General features: G+C 50.5%; 2 protein-coding genes across 12 annotated transcripts in view; one reads left to right on the forward strand and one right to left on the reverse strand.

Annotated features, from left to right (window-relative positions):
- The window catches only part of PHETA1 (PH domain containing endocytic trafficking adaptor 1), a 30225-nt gene that overhangs the window by 8261 nt on the left and 1847 nt on the right, over nt 1-20117 (forward strand). For 2 of the 4 annotated variants that reach the window (XR_005781111.1, XR_005781114.1), the window contains 3 exons: nt 3811-3966; nt 5562-5758; nt 12411-13253. The gene's annotated coding sequence lies outside the window, so the exon portion shown is untranslated. Of the gene's footprint in view, nt 1-3810; nt 3967-5561; nt 5759-12410; nt 13254-20117 lie in introns of those variants that run through there. The other 2 variants (XR_005781112.1, XR_005781113.1) reach the window with 2 other exon arrangements.
- Nucleotides 6486-20117, reverse strand: part of CUX2 (cut like homeobox 2) — a 285742-nt gene continuing 272110 nt past the window's right edge. For 6 of the 8 annotated variants that reach the window (XM_040443880.1, XM_040443879.1, XM_040443878.1 and 3 more), the window contains 4 exons: nt 16126-16395; nt 14738-14926; nt 13249-13522; nt 6486-9535 (listed from right to left, as the gene is read on the reverse strand). In XM_040443880.1, coding sequence (XP_040299814.1) covers nt 8734-9535; nt 13249-13522; nt 14738-14926; nt 16126-16395 — 1535 coding nt within the window. In that variant the 3' untranslated portion in view covers nt 6486-8733. The remainder of the gene's footprint in view (nt 9536-13248; nt 13523-14737; nt 14927-16125; nt 16396-20117) is intronic. The other 2 variants (XM_040443883.1, XM_040443882.1) reach the window with 2 other exon arrangements.

Here is a 20117-nt window from a genome sequence, read left to right on the forward strand (position 1 = left end):
TCCTTGTGGGGGATACTGTTATATATGCAGCGGAAATATTCTGAGAAGCCACTTAGGGTAGGGGTGAGAACCTCAAGGAGGGTGATCAGGCTGGAAGTTATAGGTCGGTTGCCCATATCCATCCACCCTAAATGGTTAGTTGTACTGCTCCCATTGAACTTTCGGGGATCAGCTAAACTTTAGCTGCTAAAACCATAAGATACCTAAATAAAGCTAACCAAAGAGGTAAAAAATCTGTACACTGAAAACTAGAGAAAGCTTATGAAAGAAATTGAAGAAGACACACACAAAAAATGGAAGAGTATTCCATGCTCCTGGATAGGAAGAATGTCAATACTACCCAAAGTAATCTACGCATTCAATGCAATCCCTATCAAGGTAACACCAGCATTATTCACAGAGCTAGAACAAACAATCCTAAAATTTGTATGGAACCAGAAAAGACCCTGAATAACCAAAGTAATGTTGAAAAAGAAAACCAAAGTTGTTTTTCACAATTCCGTACTTCAAGCTGTATCACAAAGCTGTAATCACGAAGACAGTATGGTACTGGCACAAAAACAGACACACAGATCAACGGAAAAGAATAGAGAACCCAGAAATGGACCCACAACTGTACGGCCAACTAATCTTCAACAAAACAGGAAGAGAATATCCAATGGAAAAAAGACAGTCTCTTCAGCAAATAGTACTGGGAAAACTGGACAGTGACATGGAGAAGGATGAATAAATTCAAAATGGACGGAAGACCTAAGTGTGAGACAGGAAGCCATCAAAATCCTAGAGGAGAAAACAGGCAGCAACCTCTTTGACCTCGGTCACAGCAACTTCTTACTAGACGCGTCTCTGGAGGCAAGGGAAATAAAAACAAGAGCTATTGGGACCTCATCAAGATAAAAAGCTTCTGCACAGCAAAGGAAACAATCAGCAAAACTAAAAGGCAATTGACAGAATGGGAGAAGAGATTTGTAAATGACATATCAGATAAAGGGTTAGTGTCCGAAATCTATAAAGAACCTATCAAACTCAACACCCAAAAAACAAATAATCCAGTGAAGAAATGGGCAGAAGACATGAATAGACCCTTTTCCAAAGAAGACAGCCAGATGGCTAACACACGCATGAAAAGATGCTCAACATCCCTCATGAGAGAAATACAAATCGAAACCACAATGCGATACCTCCTCACCCCTGTCAGAATGGCTAACATTAACGACTCAGGCGACAACAGATGTTGGCGAGGATGCGGAGGAAGAGGATCTCTTTTGCATTGTTGGTGGCAATGCAAGCTGGTGCAGCCACTCTGGAAAACTATGAGCCACTATGGAAATTCCTCAAAAAATTAAAAATAGAACTACCATATGACCCAGCAATTGCAGTACCAGGTATTTATCCAAAGGCTACAAAAATGCTGATTCGAAGGGGGCACATGCCCCTCAATGTTTATAGCAGCGCTATCAACAATAGCCAAAGTATGGAAAAAGCCCAAATGTCCATTGACTGACAAATGGATAAAGATGTGGCGTATATATACGATGGAATACTACTTGGCAATAAAAAAGAATGAAATCTTGCCATTGGCAACAACATGGATGGAACTAGAGGGTATTATGCTGAGCTTTGAGGGAAACTTTTTTGTTATCTGCAGCCAGAGGCTTCCTAGCAGGTAAGCTTGAGTGACTTCAGCTGTCCCCTCTAAGGAGTGTGGCTCTAGGTGACCCAACATAGGGCTACTGTCAGCACAGTGGGGTGAAGGTTAGTGCAGGAGTGGTATTTCCCGTGACCTCCTTTCCCTGGAAGCCTTCCATCCCTTCTGAGCGAACAAATACTGAAATTTCTAAAATCTTGGCATCTAAATAGAAACCCTTCAGCAGCAGTAAAATGAAACACTGCTTGGGGAGCCTGGGTGGCTCAGTCGGCTAAGCATCCAACTCTTGATTTTGGCTCAGGTCACGATCTCTCCATTTGTGAGACTGAGCCCCGAGTCCAGCTCTGTGACGAGCATGAAGCCTCTGCTTAAGATTCGTTCTCTCTCTGTCTCCCTCTCTCCCCCTCCTGCTTGCACACACACACTCTCAAAATAAATAAATAAATAAATAAATAAATAAATACATAAAAAGATAAACTGCTTAAGCCCAGCTCCAAATTTTTTTTCTAATGAAGACGCTTTAAACGGTGGGCCCATGAACTGCTTTGAACTCAGGGCCTCGGAACAGTTGCCCACTCCCGACAGAGGGTCAGAGCCGCCTCAGCCCCGCCCAGCGCAGCTGGGGGCAGTGCAGCTGCTGTCTGGCTGTCCAACCCGGAGCAGCTCTGGAGGCACTTGGGTGCCGTGGCCGCTGCCACTGCACTCCCTCCATGGTCCGAGGGAACTGTTGTTATGGTTTCTCTGGTCGTGGGGTCAAGCGCCCAGGGCAGGGCACCCGGGCCTTCAGGCCGTAGCTCCTGGACAGCAGGGACCAGGTCTGCGGCTGGTGTGCCCCCCAGGGCGTGGCTCTGAGATGCCAATCACCGCCTCCCCTGAATCTTCCCTCCCTGTGGTTGCCTGGGCAGGAATTGGTCCTCAGACACAAGCTGAGCCGGGCCAGGTCCCGGGAACTTTGAGTTGGGGGGAAGAGACTAAATTGGGTGTGAGGCAGCCTTAGAGAGAGACGGTGGAGCGGTCCAAAGCCCGGCTGATTTCACAGGGTTTCCTCTGGATCTTCCCAAAAAACTGTTTGCACATCTTTAAGTGGCTCAAAATCCCTCTCAACCCAAGTGTTCCAGCCTATGCCAAGACGCCCAGTGAACGCTCGTTCTGTGCACCTATGCTCTTCTGTTTCACCAGCATCTTTCCTGGAGCCTGGCACACCGGTGGGGCCAACAAAATGAAATAAGTAGAACTGCCTCCCATTTACTGACACCTATGATGGCCTAGTCACCTGGGGGTAGGTCTTAAAATGCAGATTCCTGGGCCCTGGCTCCTGGGTCAGTAGGTTGGGGCAGGGTTTAGGAAGCTGCACTTTGAGTAGAAAACAGGGATTCTAGGGGCACAGCTTAGGAAATGCTCATTTAATCTTCAAACTTCTTAAAAAAATTTTTTTTTAAGTTTTTATTTTTGAGAGACAGAGAGAGACAGAGCATGAGCAGGGGAGGGGCAGAGAGAGGGGGGGGACACAGAATCTGAACCAGGCTTCAGGCTCTGAGCTGTCGGCATAGAGCCTGATTCGGGGCTCGAGCTCATGAACTGTGAGATCATGACCCAGGCTGGAGTTGGATGCTTAACCGACTGAGCCACCCAGGCACCCCTGAAAGAAACTTCTAAGGCAGTGTAGTAGCCAGCCCCCATGATGGGCCTTGGTGGGCCTTGCCTCCTGGGGTCCACGCCTTTGTGTTGTCCCCTCCCACACGGAATCACAGCAGGCCCGTGTGGGGCTTGCAAATCTAGGTCACAGAAGACACTGCAGCCTCTGCCTTGCTCACTTTTGGCTGCCATTTGTGGGGACGCATGAGCAGCCCTGACAGAGGAACTGAAGCCATCCAGGGATGGCCAGCACCAGCCTGCCTGTCATGGGAGAGCACCATCTTGGAAGCAGATTTTCTAGCCCTAGAGCAGCCTTTAGATGACTGCAGCCCCGGATGACAGCTTAATGGTGACCTCCAGAGGGACCCAGGAGCTAGCACCACCCAGTGACGCCACTCCCAAATTCCTGACCCGCGGAGAGTGAGAGATAAATGTTCACTGTTTCAAGCCACTAAGTTTTGGCATTGTTATATGGTAACAGACAACAAACACAGGCAGATACTATTATGATCTTGTCCATTTTACAGATAAGGAAGCGGACTTTCATGGAAGGACCTTTGATTACCTGATAGCGGACAAACCAAAAGCCAGTGCTTTTAACAACTAACCCTGGGGGACTGGAGAAGGTCATAAAACCAACTGTCTTATCCCTTCATTGTGGCAGATGGGGAAACTGACCTGGGGTGAGGAGTCACCTTGGCTAATGTCGCTCAAGGTGGTGATCCCTGCCCCATCCCTCCTGCTCTTGGGTTTGCAGGGGTGACTTCAGCCTCCAGGGCGCCTGCAAAGGCAGCCCAGTTTCTAGGGCAACACATACCCTGTGCTTTTAGCTGTGGAGAGCTTGGCCTTTAGAATGATCTCTAGAATAACTACCCTAGCAGGCATGGGTCAATCGGCTAGGTGAGGTCCGGCTTGTTCATTCACTGGGAGGAGACGGGAGGTAGGGCTGCCGGCCCAATGCAGAACTAGGAGCAAAAGGAGGGCAGGGGTGGGAAGCAAGGACCACAGAGGCCCAAGGGTCAGGGCCTACGGTGGGGTTGGGCTCTGCAGCTCTCCTCTGGCTTGCTGCCTCCACAGGCAGATGGAACCTCCAAACGTCCTAAGTCCGCAAGTCTGACCATAGCAACCCCCTGCCTCACACCGTCCAAGGCTCCGGGTGCCCTCACGAGAAAGGCATATTTCCCACCATGCTCCAGGGGGCTTCAGGATCTGACCCTCATCCCTCTTCCTCCCTTCTCCCTTCTCCCCAACTTCAATTCCAGCCTCCTTTGGACCTATTTCCTCATGTTCTTGTCCTTGCTTCTCCTCTAACTCCTATTTCAGGTGTCACCGGAGATGTCCTCTCCTCCAGGAAGCCTTCCTGGACCCCATTACTCATGCTACTCATGGTTACCCATGTTTCTGCCATTGAATCACTGAGCACACAGTAGGCACTCAATAAATACGTATTACCCAGATCAATGGTCACCAAATTGCCCCCAACTCAGCTCTGTGCTCTGCCCTGTCCCCTGATCTAAACCTATTACCACCTTCCTCCAAAGCCTTCCCCGCCTTCTCTTTCCTCTCTGGTCTCTCCACTCCCCACTTGCCCTTACTCCCTAGTTCAGAATTCCACATTTCTGTGTTTTTACTGCATTTTCCACTCCAGATGGGAAGCAACTGCAGACAATGTCAACACCAAAGATGATGGCCCAGGATGGAGCTTTAGTTCCCAGAGGCTGGGGGCACCTGCTTCTGAGGGTTCTTAGGTGGCTAGTGTGTGTCAGATGTGGTTTCTCCTCTCCTGCCCCCACTATACCACGGGGCCACATCCTAGGGATTTCTGACTTCTGTTTTTCCAGAGCTGTGAACCGAGGGTCCAAAGGGGCAGCCCTTGGCTTTGGTTAACTTGAATCCTTACAACCACCTTACAGGGAAGGTCCCACTATGGTCACTTCCACTGTAAAGCTTGGAAAACCGAGGCACAGAGCAGGTTAGACACTTTCCTAAGGTCCTACAGCTCCGACAGGTGGAGCCAGGGTTGAAATAAGGAGGTCTGGCCCCTCGCCCCAAGCTCTCGACTCTCATCCTTCTCCTCTCCAACTCTGAGCAAAGGCCAGGACCGCCTGAAACGTCACCCTTAATGGCTAGCTTGGGACATCCATGGATAGGGGCCATGGCCTTACCTGATGCTGCCCACCCTCCCTGGATGGGGTGCTTGGGTGTCTTAGGGGCCACCCTGCTGGGTTTGGAGCAATTCCTTATCCTAACCAATTAACAATTTTATTCCCACTTTAAGGTCGTACAGAAGGTTTCTAGACAAAGAGCAAAGATCTGTCTTAGGACACCAGGTGGCCTTGGCTCATGGGTGAGTAATGCCACTTCAGGGACTCTCTTGAAGCTACTGGTCAAGAAACAACAAACCTCCTGCAGCCTGATGCGCAGATTCACTATCATAGGTTGAAAGAACGCAACGCCTCCCTCATCATGATAACAGTAAGTAATATTGAGCCCTTACGTGCCATATAGTCTTACATATTTTACAAGCATGATTATTCTTCATAATCACCTTCTGAGCTTGCTGCTGTGATATTCCATTTTCATAGAAGGGGAAACCAAGGCCCTAGTTATACAGCTTGGATAGGGGTGATGCTGCGTTGGTGACTAGGAAGCTCCTCTTGGCATTTTCCTATCAGGAAGCTGGGGGCACCTGCTACTCACTCCATTGAGGTGGGCACAGCTTGTAAACTGGTTGGTCGTAGGGCCATGACCTGTGGCCACTGATCTGGGGGCAGGGCATGATCTCGGCCCCAGAGTTTAACTTGATTCCACCCTGCTGCACTGAGGAGAAAAATGGATTCCAATCCTTCCATTGTGCCCGTAGCACAATCACCAACAGAGATGTCCATAGGACCCAGGCAGGTGGCACGGGTGAGGGCTGACGCAGTTCACAGGCAAATGTCCTGTCTAAAGGGGGGGATCGGCTCCTCAGCTAGCTGCGGTCACACTGGAACTTTGGTCCAGCGTGGCCAGACAGATCTACAGTTTCCAAGAGAAGCCGGTAATTGAGATGTTTATGTGACACACCCCCATATTTTAATGGTAGCAAGCTAATTAAAAGGTCAGTTTTAAAAAATACTGTTTTGTAAAATGCCTCTGAGGGCCAGACTGGACCCCCAATTTGCCTCCCCAGCTGCAGAACAAAGCAAGCAGGACACCCAGACATTATTATACAATTCTGTATTGAGCGACGCGTTTACAGAACGTGTTTTTAAAATTTTAAACAAAGTTCATCAATCTCTCATAGAAACGGTTTTGTGGGTTTTTGTTTTGTTTTTACCATTATAGGACGTGAACCTGACAAAGTTGTTCATGGGTCTGCTAGCTTTAAGTACAACAGGATTTCTGTGTTCAAAAGACTATCCTAAGTGCTTAATCAAATCCCGTCACACAAAAGCCAGATTTAGTCCTCTAAGATCTGTAGTCTACGGGTGAGCCTGGGTTTCAATATTGGATGGGTTTCGACAGTAGAAAGCGGTGTGTTCCCTCACGGTTGTCTTGTGACAGGGCGGCGGTGGCTAAAAGGAGACGTTTCGTTTGTTCCAGATTTGATTACTCTGAAAATTGGTCACTGTTTCCTATTGTCAAAATATAAAAATACCTTCCTCTGGATAAAAATGTATACAGTGGAAAACTCTTCAATGCATAGCCTGGGTGTGTGGAAAAGGACGTTTTTCTGCAGGGTTTGCGTTGTTCTTCACTGATTGGTGTGGAGACTGCAGCCTGGGCTGGGTGCATGAGAGTTGAGATTTCTGGAACAGCCCTCAATTGTCCCCTTCTGATCACTGGGTTTTACTGGCCTCGTTTCGAAATGCTTGCTGCATCCTTGAGACCCACCAGCCGTCTCCCCCTGGCATTGGATTGGTACCGATTATGGCCACCTTTTCATCGTCATTCTGGATTCAGCTGGGGAGTCAACCAACTCAGCCTTCCCACAGACAGTTTGAAAAAGGAAAAGAAATAAAAACGGGAGAGAGACAGAGAGAGAGAGAGGGAGAGAGTCAAAAACCAACATGGTGGCGGTTCCATCCAAACTGGGAACTCTCCTGCCAGAGACCCTGACGACGAAGATGCTAGAGGAAGGGCTTCTCCGAGTTGGGGGGATGGAGTCTTTGCTCCCCAAAAGGTCGTGCGCTGGGAGGCAGGAGGGTAGACTTAGAGGCTGGGGTATGGTGGCCATGCCATGAACTCAACCTTCTCGCTTTGTCCTGGACTTGGGAGTTGCAGATGCCTTCCAGAAACAGCACCTGGGTCAACTTGAGAGAGAAGATGGCAAGAAGGAGGGCTGGGGTCTCTAGGTAGATGAATCTACTTTTTGGTGCTGGGCGCTCGTGGGACGACCATCGCTATTATTTTCTTAAAACACAGGGAGGGAGAGATGGTGGCCACAGTCCTGCTCTGGAAAGCCAGTGGGGAAACTTCCTGTGCCGTGGCCACGATTCAGGTTGGGGAACAGGGTCACTCTGGCTCAAATGCTGCCCTCCAATCACCTGACCCCACGCCCAGCTTTCCAAAGGATCCAGAAACACATCTCGTCTACAGATGGACAGGCTGGGTGTCCGACCTCCGTGGCCCACAGGCTTCTGACTGGAGGGAGGAGAAGTAGTTTGTTTTGTACCAGGTCACATCTCGGGTAGGATGGCCGGCCACAGCCCACATCTCTACAACACTTACAACGGCACGGGACGTTCTGTGTTATCAAGGTTGCAAAACAGACCACCAGAATGAAACACATCCTCAACAGCATTGAGGTTTTCATTTAGAGTCTTTTGGACTTTCTCTTTTCAGCACGGTTTCTGGAAGGGCAGTAGCAGTGTGCTGTGTCTCACAGACAGATGTGGCAAAAGACCGCAGTTCAAGGGTCATCTAAATTTTGGTCAGTCTTAGAGTGTTTTGTGATGGCTTTGAACAATTGTCTTCTTTTAATCTCATCTAGTGGCAAAAACGACACAACTTGATGTATACTTCGCAACAGTTGTGACCGCATCCTGATTTTATAACTCTCTGTAATATCAAAACAGCATTGGCTGGGAATAAATTCCAAAGGATCCTTTATTAAAATATCTAAAAGAGGTCTATAAATATTTATTTTTCTAAAAGAGTTTGGAGTTTCCAGGTGAGAATGTGGTGCCACATCGCTTGTGCCTCCCGCAGAGAGGCCAGGGTGGAGAAGGGGGCGCCCCGCGGGGCGGCGGGTGCCAAGGAGAGGCGGTGGTGGCACACGCCCCACCCGCTCCTGCGCCGCGTCCCAGAACTAGGGTTACAACAGAAAACGTAAACTGCATCACACTGCTGCCCACATTTTGATGGTCGAGTTCCTCCCTTCCTTCCCCCACCCTGCCTGGCAGAGCGAGTGAGAGAGGGAAGGGCGGCCCCCCGTGTGCCCCCTGCCCTCGTGCGCCCGGCCGCCTTCAGAACTCCCACTCCAAGGCCTCCTCCCGATTGGCGGCCCTCTCTAGCCGGTAGATGATGCTGTTCAGGTTGGCCATCTTCTCGTGTCGCCGCTGCAAGTTGGGGTTCACCTTGGCGCTGGGGTGCAGGGCCCCAGCCATGTCGGCAGTGGGGCTGGCGCTCGGCACTTTGGCGGGAGGGGCGCCGGGTGGGGATGGGGAGATGGGGGCTGAGGAGGAGGGGACAGGTGACACAGACATCATGAGGCCCGGTGAGGAGGCGGCTGAGGGTGAGTTCAGCGACACCTCCAGGCTGCAGCGCGAGGACTCGGAGACCGACTTAAAACTCAGAGGGTCCGGGTGTAGCCGCTCCCCACCCTCGCTCTCCTGGGGGGGCTGCAGTGAGGGGCAGTCTGGAGTGGTCCCGCCTGGAAGGAGGAGCCCTGGGGCCACTTTCGGGAGTCTGTCATTACCCGGATGGTCGGGATGCGCCTCTTTGGGGGAACCTTGGCCTTCGTCTGGCTCCCCTGGGTCCCGGAGCTGGTTTCCCGCCTCTTCCTCTGCATCCTCCTCAGTCTGTTCCTGCTTAATCCTCACCTGGGCCTTGTCCTGGGTGGTCGGGGGTATGACGCGCTCCTCAGAGCCCTCCTGAGGCTCCAGCTCCTTCACAGGAGGCTTCTGGTCCTCAGCCTCAGAGTCAGGGCTCTGTGGGGTAGGGTCTGGGCGGGCGTGGCCTGGTGGCAGGACGCCGGGACCCCCACTGGGGTCGAGGTCTGGTTCGTCTTGGGTCCCCTCCACCAACATCTCCCGGCGCATCCGGGACCTGGGGCAGAGATGGCGGTGAGCCAAGGGCTGGCCGGGGGACCTGGCTAACCCTAGATTCGATCCCGACAAGTGGCATTTTGTCCCCACCCACTTCCCCAGGGGCTCACTAAGCACTAAGCTTCTTCGCAGGCGGCATCTGAGTGAGCCCCGTCAACAACCTCACTAGCAGGTGCTATTATTATTCCTACTTTGCGGAGGAGGAAACAAGCCTCCGAGATGTTGAGCGACCTGCTCCGGGTCACACGGCCAGGAAGGAGCAGAGCCAGGGCTTGAACTCAGGACTGCTGGATCCCAAAGCTCGTGACCTAGACCTGTGCTGCCCAGTACAGTAGCCACTGGCCACACGTGGCTCTTGAGCATTTGAAACGTGGCTAGTCTGAACTGAGATGTGCTCTAAGGGTGAAAATACACACTGGATTTTGAAGGCTTCCTACGAAAAAAGTAGAAGGTCTCATGAATTACGTTTTTATGTTAACTGCACATTGAAATGGTTATTTAGGCTAAATAAAACAAATTACAATTAATTTCGTGTGTTTCTTTTTATTTATTTTTTTAATGTGGCTCCCAGAAAACTTTAAATGCCATGTGGCTCGCATTATATTTCTTTTGGACGGCACCAGTCTAGAGTATTTCTTGAAGCCAAACCCAGATCTAGTTTGTGGCCCCAACTCTCTGCTTCCTTCCTGGAGGGACTCTTAGACGTCAGCCCAGAAGGGGAAGTGTGGAGAGTGACTTGTCTGGACCACCACGGTGTGCACGGCAGAGCTAGGACCAGAACCTGGGTAGCCCAAATTCCAGTCCAGAGCTCACTCTCTCTCTCTCTCTCTCTCTCTCTCTCTCTCTCTCTCTCTCCCTGCTTCAACCGCTTCCCTGCTGTCAGAGGGAAACTTGGTCTGACACATGTTGGACAGCAAGAAGAGCCTGGACTGGGGCTAACCCCAGCAATTACCTTCCTAAAGACAAATGAGGGCCAGAGAGGTCGAACGGCTTGTCCAAGGTCATAGAGCAAAAGGGCTTCCTCAGCACCTTCAATGCTGTGGCCCTCTGCCCATTTATATTAAACTACATGTTACTGATATATAATACTAACAATTTAAATTGTAAACATCATAATTATAAACATCATAATAGTGGGTGCTTATCATGTATCCGGCACCAGGCCAAACACTGTTTGCAGACTATTTCATTTATTTTTCATAATAACCTCATGAGAGAGATACTAGTCTCATTCCTATAGATACAGGAGACAAGGCTCAGAGAGGCACATGCTCACAGAGTGAGCATTTGGGCCGGGAACCCAGTTATCTGGCTATACTCTCCTGCCTCCCTGGCTCCCTGCCCAGGTTGGGGATGGAGTGCCATCCCAGGATCCTGGGCCTAGAAGGACTGTGAGGGGTCATTTGCTTCAGTCCCCAGTCTCTCCACAAAGGTGGCCTTGCCCACCTTTCAAGGGACTCTACCTTCACCCTCAGTCTCCTCTAGAAGGAATAGCTGCTGGGACCAGGGAGAGCCCTAGTGGTTTCCACTGAGGTGGGATTGATCAGATGGGGGTTAGAATGGCTCAGTGCCTGAAGTCCCATCATCAGAACTTCCAAACTGTAGCTCAAATATAAATGTGAGGCGAATAGTCATTCACACCATAGTATAAACTAGTCTTTTTTCTTTTTCTTTCTTCTATTTTTTTTAATTGCTTTAAAAAACTTTTTTTTAACGTTTATTTTTGAGAGAGACAGAGGGCGAGTGGGGGAGGGGCAGAGAGGGAGGGAGACACATAACCTGAAGCAGGCTCCAGGCTCCAAGCTGTCAGCACAGAGCCCAAAGCGGGGCTCGAACTCACAGACCGCCAGATCATGACCTGAGCTGAATGCGGAAGCTCAACCGACTGAGCCATCCAGGTGCCCCCCCGCCTTTTTTTTTTTTTTTTAAATTCCTGACTCTTAAATCTATAGCAGGGTCTCCCTGGTAATTTATTCTCAAGACATCCTGTTGTTCACCTTTCCCAGAGTTCACTGCAGTTTGTAATGATACATTAATATGAGTGCTCATTTAATAGTGACCTTCCCTGCTGGTTTGTAAGAGATGCTAAGGGCAAGGACTCTGTCTTGTTTTCTTCAGTGCCTGGTACAGAGTAGGCGCTCAATAAACATTTACCAAATGAAACAATATATTCTTCTATAACTCTTTGACAGCAGTTGCTTTTGGGAGTGTAATTCTCTCTGCTTCTTGGTGCAAATTCCTTGTCATCCTTCAAAACCCAGCTCAAATGCCACCTCTTCTGGGAAGTCTTCCCTGGACGGAATTCTCTTTTTCCTTAGCCCCTTATTCTTTCCTGTTTTATAGCAATTAAACTGTAGTAACACTGTCTGGTTCATAATTTTAAGCTCTATAAGGCCAGGGATATTGGCTTTGAACCCCTGTATCTCCAGATCCTGGATCACTGTGCTTACATTGCTAACTATTTGTTGAATGAATATGTTAGATAAAAGTGGAGTGCTCACTTCCTGTGGGGAACAAGAGGGGAGAGGATATCCCCATATCCCCCAGGAAGGGAAAGGGGATATAAGGATTTAAGGACCTATGTCATTTGCTGTTTAGAAGGCTCCAAGTCTGAGCCAGATCATAAGCAGTAATATTTAACAACATATTTATGCGTCAAGTTTTTCACTGGATCCTTGATTCAGCATTGTGGGGGTGAGTATTAGGTTCCTTATCTGTAAAATAGGGATGAGACTCAGAGAAATAGAGTGACTTGCCCAAGAGCACACGGCCAAGGTGGAACTAAACTCAGGTCTGTGTGATGCCTGTGTCAGGGCTGTGGACAGAGATTTCAAATGTTTCACCTTTCTGAGCTCCTCCTTCCTCTTCTTCCTTAGGGAGCAAGACACCTTCTCTCTGCCCCTGGAATACATTGGTGGACTCTCCTGTCTGGCACAACACGGACGCCAGAGACCTTTCCTGCTCAGGAGGCTTGGTGGGAGGAGGGGGCCCAAAGATGGCCCCTAGAATTCCACCAAGCCTTCTCCGCAGCGCTCTCCCCTGAACTCAGGAACTGAATCCAGTCAATGCCCCCGGCCGGCCCTGGGACTGAACTCCCAGCAGGCCCAGCCACCACTGCAGGCCAGGGACTCCCAAGACTAGAGACTGGTGAGTGGGAGGCAGCCATAGAAACAGCACTCACTCTCTCCTCCAGGAGGGTGGAGGCTAAGGGGCTGCCAGAGAGGTTCCTCTGGCCTTGCGGGGAGAGAGGCCGAGAGCCCCAAACCAGGGCCCCGACACGAGTCTCAGCGGGCTGTTAGGGCTCCTCAGGCTTGTGCCCCAGATACCATTCCTTGTCCCTTCACAGAGGCAGACACAGAGCAAACCGGATGAGTAATTAAGGCAGTGACAACAATGTCATCACCTACCCCACACCATGTGGCCAGTATTCTGTGTAAATACGGTAGCCCACTGAATCCTCAGGACAACTCTAGGAAGCAGATCGCACTACGTTTCCCATTTTATAGGTCAGGAGACTGAGACTCAGGGAGGTGAAGTGATCCGCTCAGGTTCTCACAGCTGGAAATGGTGGAGGTGGGATTTACACCCAGGTTCGCCTGGATCTGCATCTAAACACCTAGGTAATACGGTCTCCCCGCCTCTCAGAGGCCCAGCTGGGCTCCCCCAGCCCTGGCATGGGGCCACCCTCCCGGTGGGCACGCCCCAGTACTGCACCTGTAGTTGTGGAACCAGTTGATGACGGTGTTGGTCTTGAGGTTGAGCTGGAAGGAGAGGAGCTCGATGGTCTGCTGGGAGGGGTAGGGCTCCAGCTGGTAGGCCTTCTTCAGCGCCTCCTTCTCCTCGGGCGCCAGCACCACTCGGGGCTTCTTGATCTGCAGGAGGCTCAGGTCCTGGGGCTGCAGGCAGGGGCTGGGGCACTCGGAGCGGGTGGCTGGAGACTCGCTGTCGGAGCCGGTGCTAATGAGGCCGTACCTGCGCTTGAGGTAGGCTGGGGCAGGCGGGGGAGGAAGCACTGAGGGGGGCTGACCCGAGGCCCAGCCCCCAGGGGCAGCAAGCACGCGGGGGCGGGGGGAGGGGGCGGCTGCAGGCTGGTGCCCCAAACTCAGGGGCCCGCTGCCACTCTCTCATCCCCTTCCCCCTCCTCGCGCTCTGCTTCCACATCCTCCCGGGCCCCTCTGCCGAGAGGCCGGTCTGCTCACACCTGCCTCTAAGTCTGGCCGTTAGCACCCAGGTGTCAAGCACGCAGAGGGCTTAGCGGGGCCCTCCCAGGAAGTGCTCAAAACCGGTGCTACTCAGCGTCCTCTTGACACAAGCGTCACTGAATGTCACTGCAGTCTTGGGGGCCGGGGAAGGACATTCACGTAAACCATCCCCGTAATTGCACGTCGCACCCTCAAATTGTCAAAATGTAGGGGAGAAAACGAAGCCTACTTCAGAATGGAGGATGTACTTTAATCCTCACAGCAATGAGACTTTTATATCTTTCAGATGAAGGCGAATGAGGCACAGAGAGAGGGATTAACTTGCCCAACGTCACACAGCCAGGAAGTGGCAGGCCAAGCTCTCAACTGCAAAGTTGACAGATGCCAACAGCTCGTGTGCCCTTCACAGCCTGGCTTGGCCCTGGGCCCTTGGTGCCCTGGGTGACAACTTTTCAGTTCCTCGTACCTCATCTCCCAACCTTGAGCTTTTTAGAATCCCTTCAGCACAGCATGAGATTGGGTGGGCACGCGGCAGGTGCTCAATGCCAGCTCATGTTTTCAGGGATATAGTGTAAGAATCTGCGATCGCCTGCCTCCACACCCACAAGGGAGGACTCCTGTTTGCTGGACCAATTTTGTGCTTTGTTGTTCAGAATCTGGGTAATAGGCAAAGAGGGATCAGAGAGAGAGCGAGAGAGCGAGCGAGAGAGCATTCTGGGGAATATGCAGTTGGGACTGGCAAAGACTTTGAAGCAGCTCTGGGTGTATGGAAGGATGCTGGGAGAGGGGAGGTATTGGGATTTTCACGGGAAATATAGTAAATGTTTTAATTGCTTTCAATTATTCTGGGGGATTGCTATGTTTTGTTTTGTTTTGTTTTGTTTTTGCAGCCCGCACCAGGCTGAGGTGGGATCGGTGGGGCCCTGGGTTTATCTGTGTTACCACTACGTACCGTTCCAAAGGGAAAGCCTGCAGTCACACCCGGAATACCCAGTGCTCACCTTTCTTCTCCAGCTTCTTCATGTCCCTCAGCTTCTCCACATTATGGGGGTCATTGAGCCACAGCTGCATGCGCACAAAGGGCTCCCGTCCCTTCAGGCTCAGCTTGTGCCAGGGTTTGGGCCGGGACAGCAGGTCAGACACGGAGCCCTGCGTCAGTCCCAGGATGCTCTCCCCAAACAGCCGCTGCCCTAGGGACAGGGGAGGGCAACCTGTTACCCCCAGGCTGGGAAGAGTGCTCTCAAGAGACAAGAAAAAGAGGAGAACCCGGGGATGTCTCCACTAACTCAGAAGGAAGGACCATACACACCGGGGAACCCACACCAGGTGTGAATCTGGAGGGGACTTTTCTGTAAAAAGGGGGTTGGGGTTAGGGGACCCGACAGCTACCCACAAAAACGCTTTCATAATTTAGGCCTTCTTTCCTCGTAGGAGCTTCCCTGAACGTGTCTGAAAACTTCGTGCATACAAACGAGTATCACCTCATTAGAGAGCAATTTGACAGATTCTATCAAAATTTCAATGTGCATATTCTCTGATCCAGCAATTCCACTGCCTGGGATCTATTCACCAGTTGTACTTGCTCAAAGGCACAAAGATGCACACGGGTGTAGTTTCAAAGGCGGTGGGATACTGGAGATAACCAAGATGCCCATCAATTGGGTAAAAAATGTGGGGCATCCCTGGCCCGAAACAGTCTGCAACAGGGAAAAAGACTGCAGGGGGTCTGATCATTCTAATGTGGAAGGGCGTCCACAAAACAGTGTTCATTTCTAAAAAGCAAATTATAGGACAGTACGTATATAAATTCGGCTACATAGGGAAAAAAATGAAGAAATAAGGTATACACATATTCTTGCAGGTTTTCAGAAAGTATCAAAGATACAAGAACTGTGGAGGATGATTGGGAGGTTGGGGGAATTTTATTTACTTTTTAGCTCCCCCCCCCTCCGGACTGTTTGGTATTTTAAAATAATGAACATGTCTTATTTTTATAATAGAAATTGCAGTGAAAAATTTGGGGTCCGTGTGCACCCCTCTGGGAGAAGGGCATGACCTGCACTGGAGACTCAGAGGATTTTGTGATCCAAAGAATGTAAGAGTTCTAGGACAGCTTCTCCCCTGTATCCCCAGAGGGCAAGGGGCTCGGCACTGGGTCAGGATTGTGCCAGAGTCTCACTGTCAACTGTGGGCTGAGGATTTCAGGTCACGTCAGACCTGCCCTCACCTCCCTTTTGTCCTATTCTAGGGACCCGACCCAGGTCAGAGTCCTGGATGCACCTGCAGGCTGGACTCTGGGCCCTGCGATCTCAGTAAGGACACTCTGCTTAAGGCAAATAAGAGCCAATCAAGGCAGGAGGCAGCATCCTTGATTCCCACCACGCTGTACCTAGATTGTTGTCTGTGAGGACCTCTTTGACTCTCTTGGTGATGGAGTATGTGTCCAGCTCGGGGGACATGGCCACAATCTCCTGGATGCCCCCCGTGGCCTGGCTGCCCGAGTACACCTTCCCCCCCAGCGAGGAGCTGGAGCGTCCCTCCGGCTGCTGGTTCTCCTTGCTGCCCTCCAGTGCCAGGCTCAAGGGCTCCTGGGAGCTCCTCTCCGGCTCCGTGGGGCTAGGGGGTGGGGACGGCGAGGACCTCGGTTCCGTGGGACTGGCTGTGGGCCACAGAGAGACAGAGAAGGCAGTTACTGCCATTTGGAACAGACAAATATGGTTTGGATGGCTTGTTTGTTAGGGCCAAGTGTTGGCAACAGTCCATTTTGCAACCACAATAGTAATATCTTAGGCAGGGACCATCCTGGATGCAAAAACTAGTGAATACACATTTGATGAAGAGTAGGGTATTTACACGGTCTCTAGGTATTTCTCTTTAAGACACTCATTGATGACAAAGGGAAAAGTAGTTAACTCTTCAGTATAGATACTTGGCAGACATCACCTTAACCAAATGATCAAAGTTAACATCGCCAATCAAAGGACAAATGAACACTGATGCCTCCTGATGCCATGTACTGAGAAGAAGGACACGGCATCAGTTCCGTGATATTCCTCCTAAAAGTGCACAAGGAAGCATCGGACAAAGCTGAACTGAGACAGTCTATTGAATGACTGGCTTCAAAAATGTCAAAATTGGGAAACAAAGAGAGGCAGAAGAATTGTTCAAATTGAGAGACTAAAGAGACACGACAACTAAATACAAGGAGTCCTGGATCTGATCCTAGACAGGGAGAAACAACATTTTATAAAGGACGGGGTGCCGGGCTGGCGTGGCCGGTAGAGCACGCGACTCTTGATCTTGGGGTTGTGTGTTCAAGCCCCATGTTGGGCATACAATTTACTTTAAAAAATTATGTGAAGGATATTATAGGGACAACCAAAGAAACCTGGATATAGATAGTGGGCTACCTTAACAGTATTGTATCATCGTCACATTTCTTTCTTATTCTTGGGAAAAAACTTTTTGAAGCATTTAGGGGTAAAGGGACATGATGTTGTCAACTAATACCTCAAATGGTCGGGAGAGAAAGCGCACATGTGGCAAAATTAGCGGTTGGTGAGCCTGTGTGTGGGGTACAGAGAGCTTGTTCTATTGTTTCAACTCTTCAGTTAATTAGAAGTTGCTTCGGAAATGAAAAGTTACAAAAAAATAAGTTGGCAACCCCTTTAAGCTCAACCATCAGAGATCAGCAAAATAAAATACGGTCATTTCCTGAAGCAATTAAAAATAACGTAATGAGGGGCGCCCGGGTGGCTCAGTAGGTTAAGCGTCTGACTCTTGATTTCGGCTCAGGTCATGATCCCACAGTTTGTGGGATCGAGCCCCACATCGAGCTCTGTGCTGGCAGCACAGAGCCTGCTTGGGATCCTCTCTCTCCCTCTCTCTGCCCCTCCCCTGCTTGTGCTCTCTTTCTCTCAAAATAAACAAATAAACATAAAACAACATAATGAAAAGATGTCCACATAAGATGAGTAAGTTCTGGGGATCTAATGTACAGTGTGGTGACTGGTTAACAATCCAGTATTTTATACTCGACACTGCCTATGAAAGAGGGACTTTACTATTCCCAACGTAACAACAAAATGGTAATTACGTGAGGCGAAGGATGCGGTAACTAGTCTTACTGTGGCAAACATTTTACAATACATAGGCATATCATATCATCACCATATCATCATCATTTAAACTCCCACAATGTTAATATGTCAAGTTTATCTCAACAAAGCTGAAAGGATGTCCACAGTACAATGGCATATTTAAAAAGTGAGTTTATGGGGCGCCTGGGTGGCGCAGTCGGTTGAGCGTCCGACTTCATCCAGGTCACGATCTCGCGGTCCGTGGGTTCGAGCCCCGCATCAGGCTCTGGGCTGATGGCTCGGAGCCTGGAGCCTGTTTCCGATTCTGTGTCTCCCTCTCTCTCTGCCCCTCCCCCGTTCATGCTCTGTCTCTCTCTGTCCCAAAAATAAATAAACGTTGAAAAAAAAAATTAAAAAAAAATAAATAAAAAGTGAGTTTATAAGCCACAGTTTTCATTTATCAAAAGATGTTTGTGTGAATATATATTAGAAAAGCCAAGTGGAAGACAGGTTGGGTAGGATGACCTTGCTAAAGCCCAGTCCCTGAATCACTCTCCTCTTATCCATGACAAGCCCCTGGAGGCAGGGACCACAGGTAAGTCGTGGGTGAGTCCTGGAGCCTGGGGAAGAAGGAGGTGTTGGGCAGAAGCCTGTTGAATGAATAAATTTGAGTCAGGACCTCTGCTTATCCCTGCAAGGTGCAAAGTGAAGCCTCCAAGTTCTGAGTGGTGACATCACAGCCCTGTGGGGCTGGCTGCCCGTATCTGGTGTCAGGAGAACACTATTGCTCCCCGCCTCCCCCAAACTGGGGTGATCCTGGTCATCCAGGTGGCAAACGTGATGCTGGAGCTAACACGTTCTCTCCCCCCCCCCCCCCCCCATCACTGTCACCATCAGAGAGGCAAAGCTGGTGGGGAAGGGCCAGTCTGGGGAAGCAAGAGGCTGTTTCAAGAGTCCTTCCCTCGCTGCCACGGGAGAGGGGTTGGGCTCCGCTGGAGGAGAATCTAGGGTCTTCGAAGGCATCTGCCTCTTGGAAAACCTGCATCCCCACCTAAAGGGCCAGCTTTCCAACCAGAGAGGGAGCGGGATGAGGAGACGGAGGGCAACCCAGATGATGAGCCTGAAACCAGCCAGCCTCCAGGCAGAACACTGGCCTCTTCTGACTACTCTGACTTCAAGGACTGCTTCTGACAAAATTACTGGAAGATTCAGAAATCCACTCTATCAGGAGGAACACACTAAATACAAAGCACTGAGAGGTTGGACACGGACAGTCAGGTTGGCTGGGGCTTGAGCAGGGGCTCTGGACAGGAATGTGAGCGGGGCAGAGTGGGGACAGGAGGTGACCACCTGGTCTGTCTGCCCAGGCCTTTCCTGGTTGTCGTACAGAAAGTCCCATGCCCTGGGCAAACGGGACAATTGGTTACGATGAAGAGAGACAGTGAGGGAGGGATGGAAGGAGGGATGGAGTGACGGAGGACACAGAATAGAGTGGGAGAGAGGGACACAGAAAGAAGGCGATGCGGGGAGAGAGACTGGGACAAAGAGACAGTAAGAAAGGCAGCAAGAAAAGGGAGAGGGGAGAGAAAAGATGACACGGAGAGACTCGGAGAAAAGTCGGAGACGATGTGGGGAGAACAGGGCTTCCTCAACTGCTAGAGAATTCTGAGAAGCCTCAGACACATGTACCCATGCCCACCACTGTGGGCTTTGCTGAAGGGCTGGTGATTTGAAGCAGGTTTTGTGGCAGGCAGCTGGTGTGAGGGAGGCCATGCTTTGGAACCTGCCTTTGGCGAGCAGCTCACCCTCAGGTCGCCGGGCCAAGGACAAAATGGGGCCGGGAACAGGTTCATACTCAACCCGATGGCTGGACTCTGTGGGACGTTATGGGCAGTGGATACCTCTCCTGCCTCTAGGTTGTGGACAGGCGGTGGACAGGTTGTGGCTCTTGGTTGGATCGGCCACCCCCTACCATGTCAAGCCAGCAGCTACTGCTCACATCTCTGCTTCCATGAACCTGGGCCCTGGCTTCCTGGTCTGTGGAGGGACAGGGGTGGCCACGCTCACTGGGCCTCACTCCCTTCCCAATCTGTGAATGATCCTCCTAGCTTTTGCTTGTCCTGTTTCCTCCACGAGGAACACCTTTCTTGATTGTCCTTGCCTAATCCTATCCTACACAACAAAGACATTTTTAAAAACCAGAACCATTAGACATAGAGGAAATGCAGATCAAACTGCAATGAGATACCAATTCACACCCGCTGGGATGGCTACAAAGAGGGAGAATAGCAGGTGTTGGTGA

The sequence above is a fragment of the Herpailurus yagouaroundi genome, unplaced genomic scaffold, assembly GCF_014898765.1.
Source record: "Herpailurus yagouaroundi ecotype Mexico unplaced genomic scaffold, PumYag 191, whole genome shotgun sequence".
Lineage (NCBI taxonomy): Eukaryota > Metazoa > Chordata > Mammalia > Carnivora > Felidae > Herpailurus > Herpailurus yagouaroundi.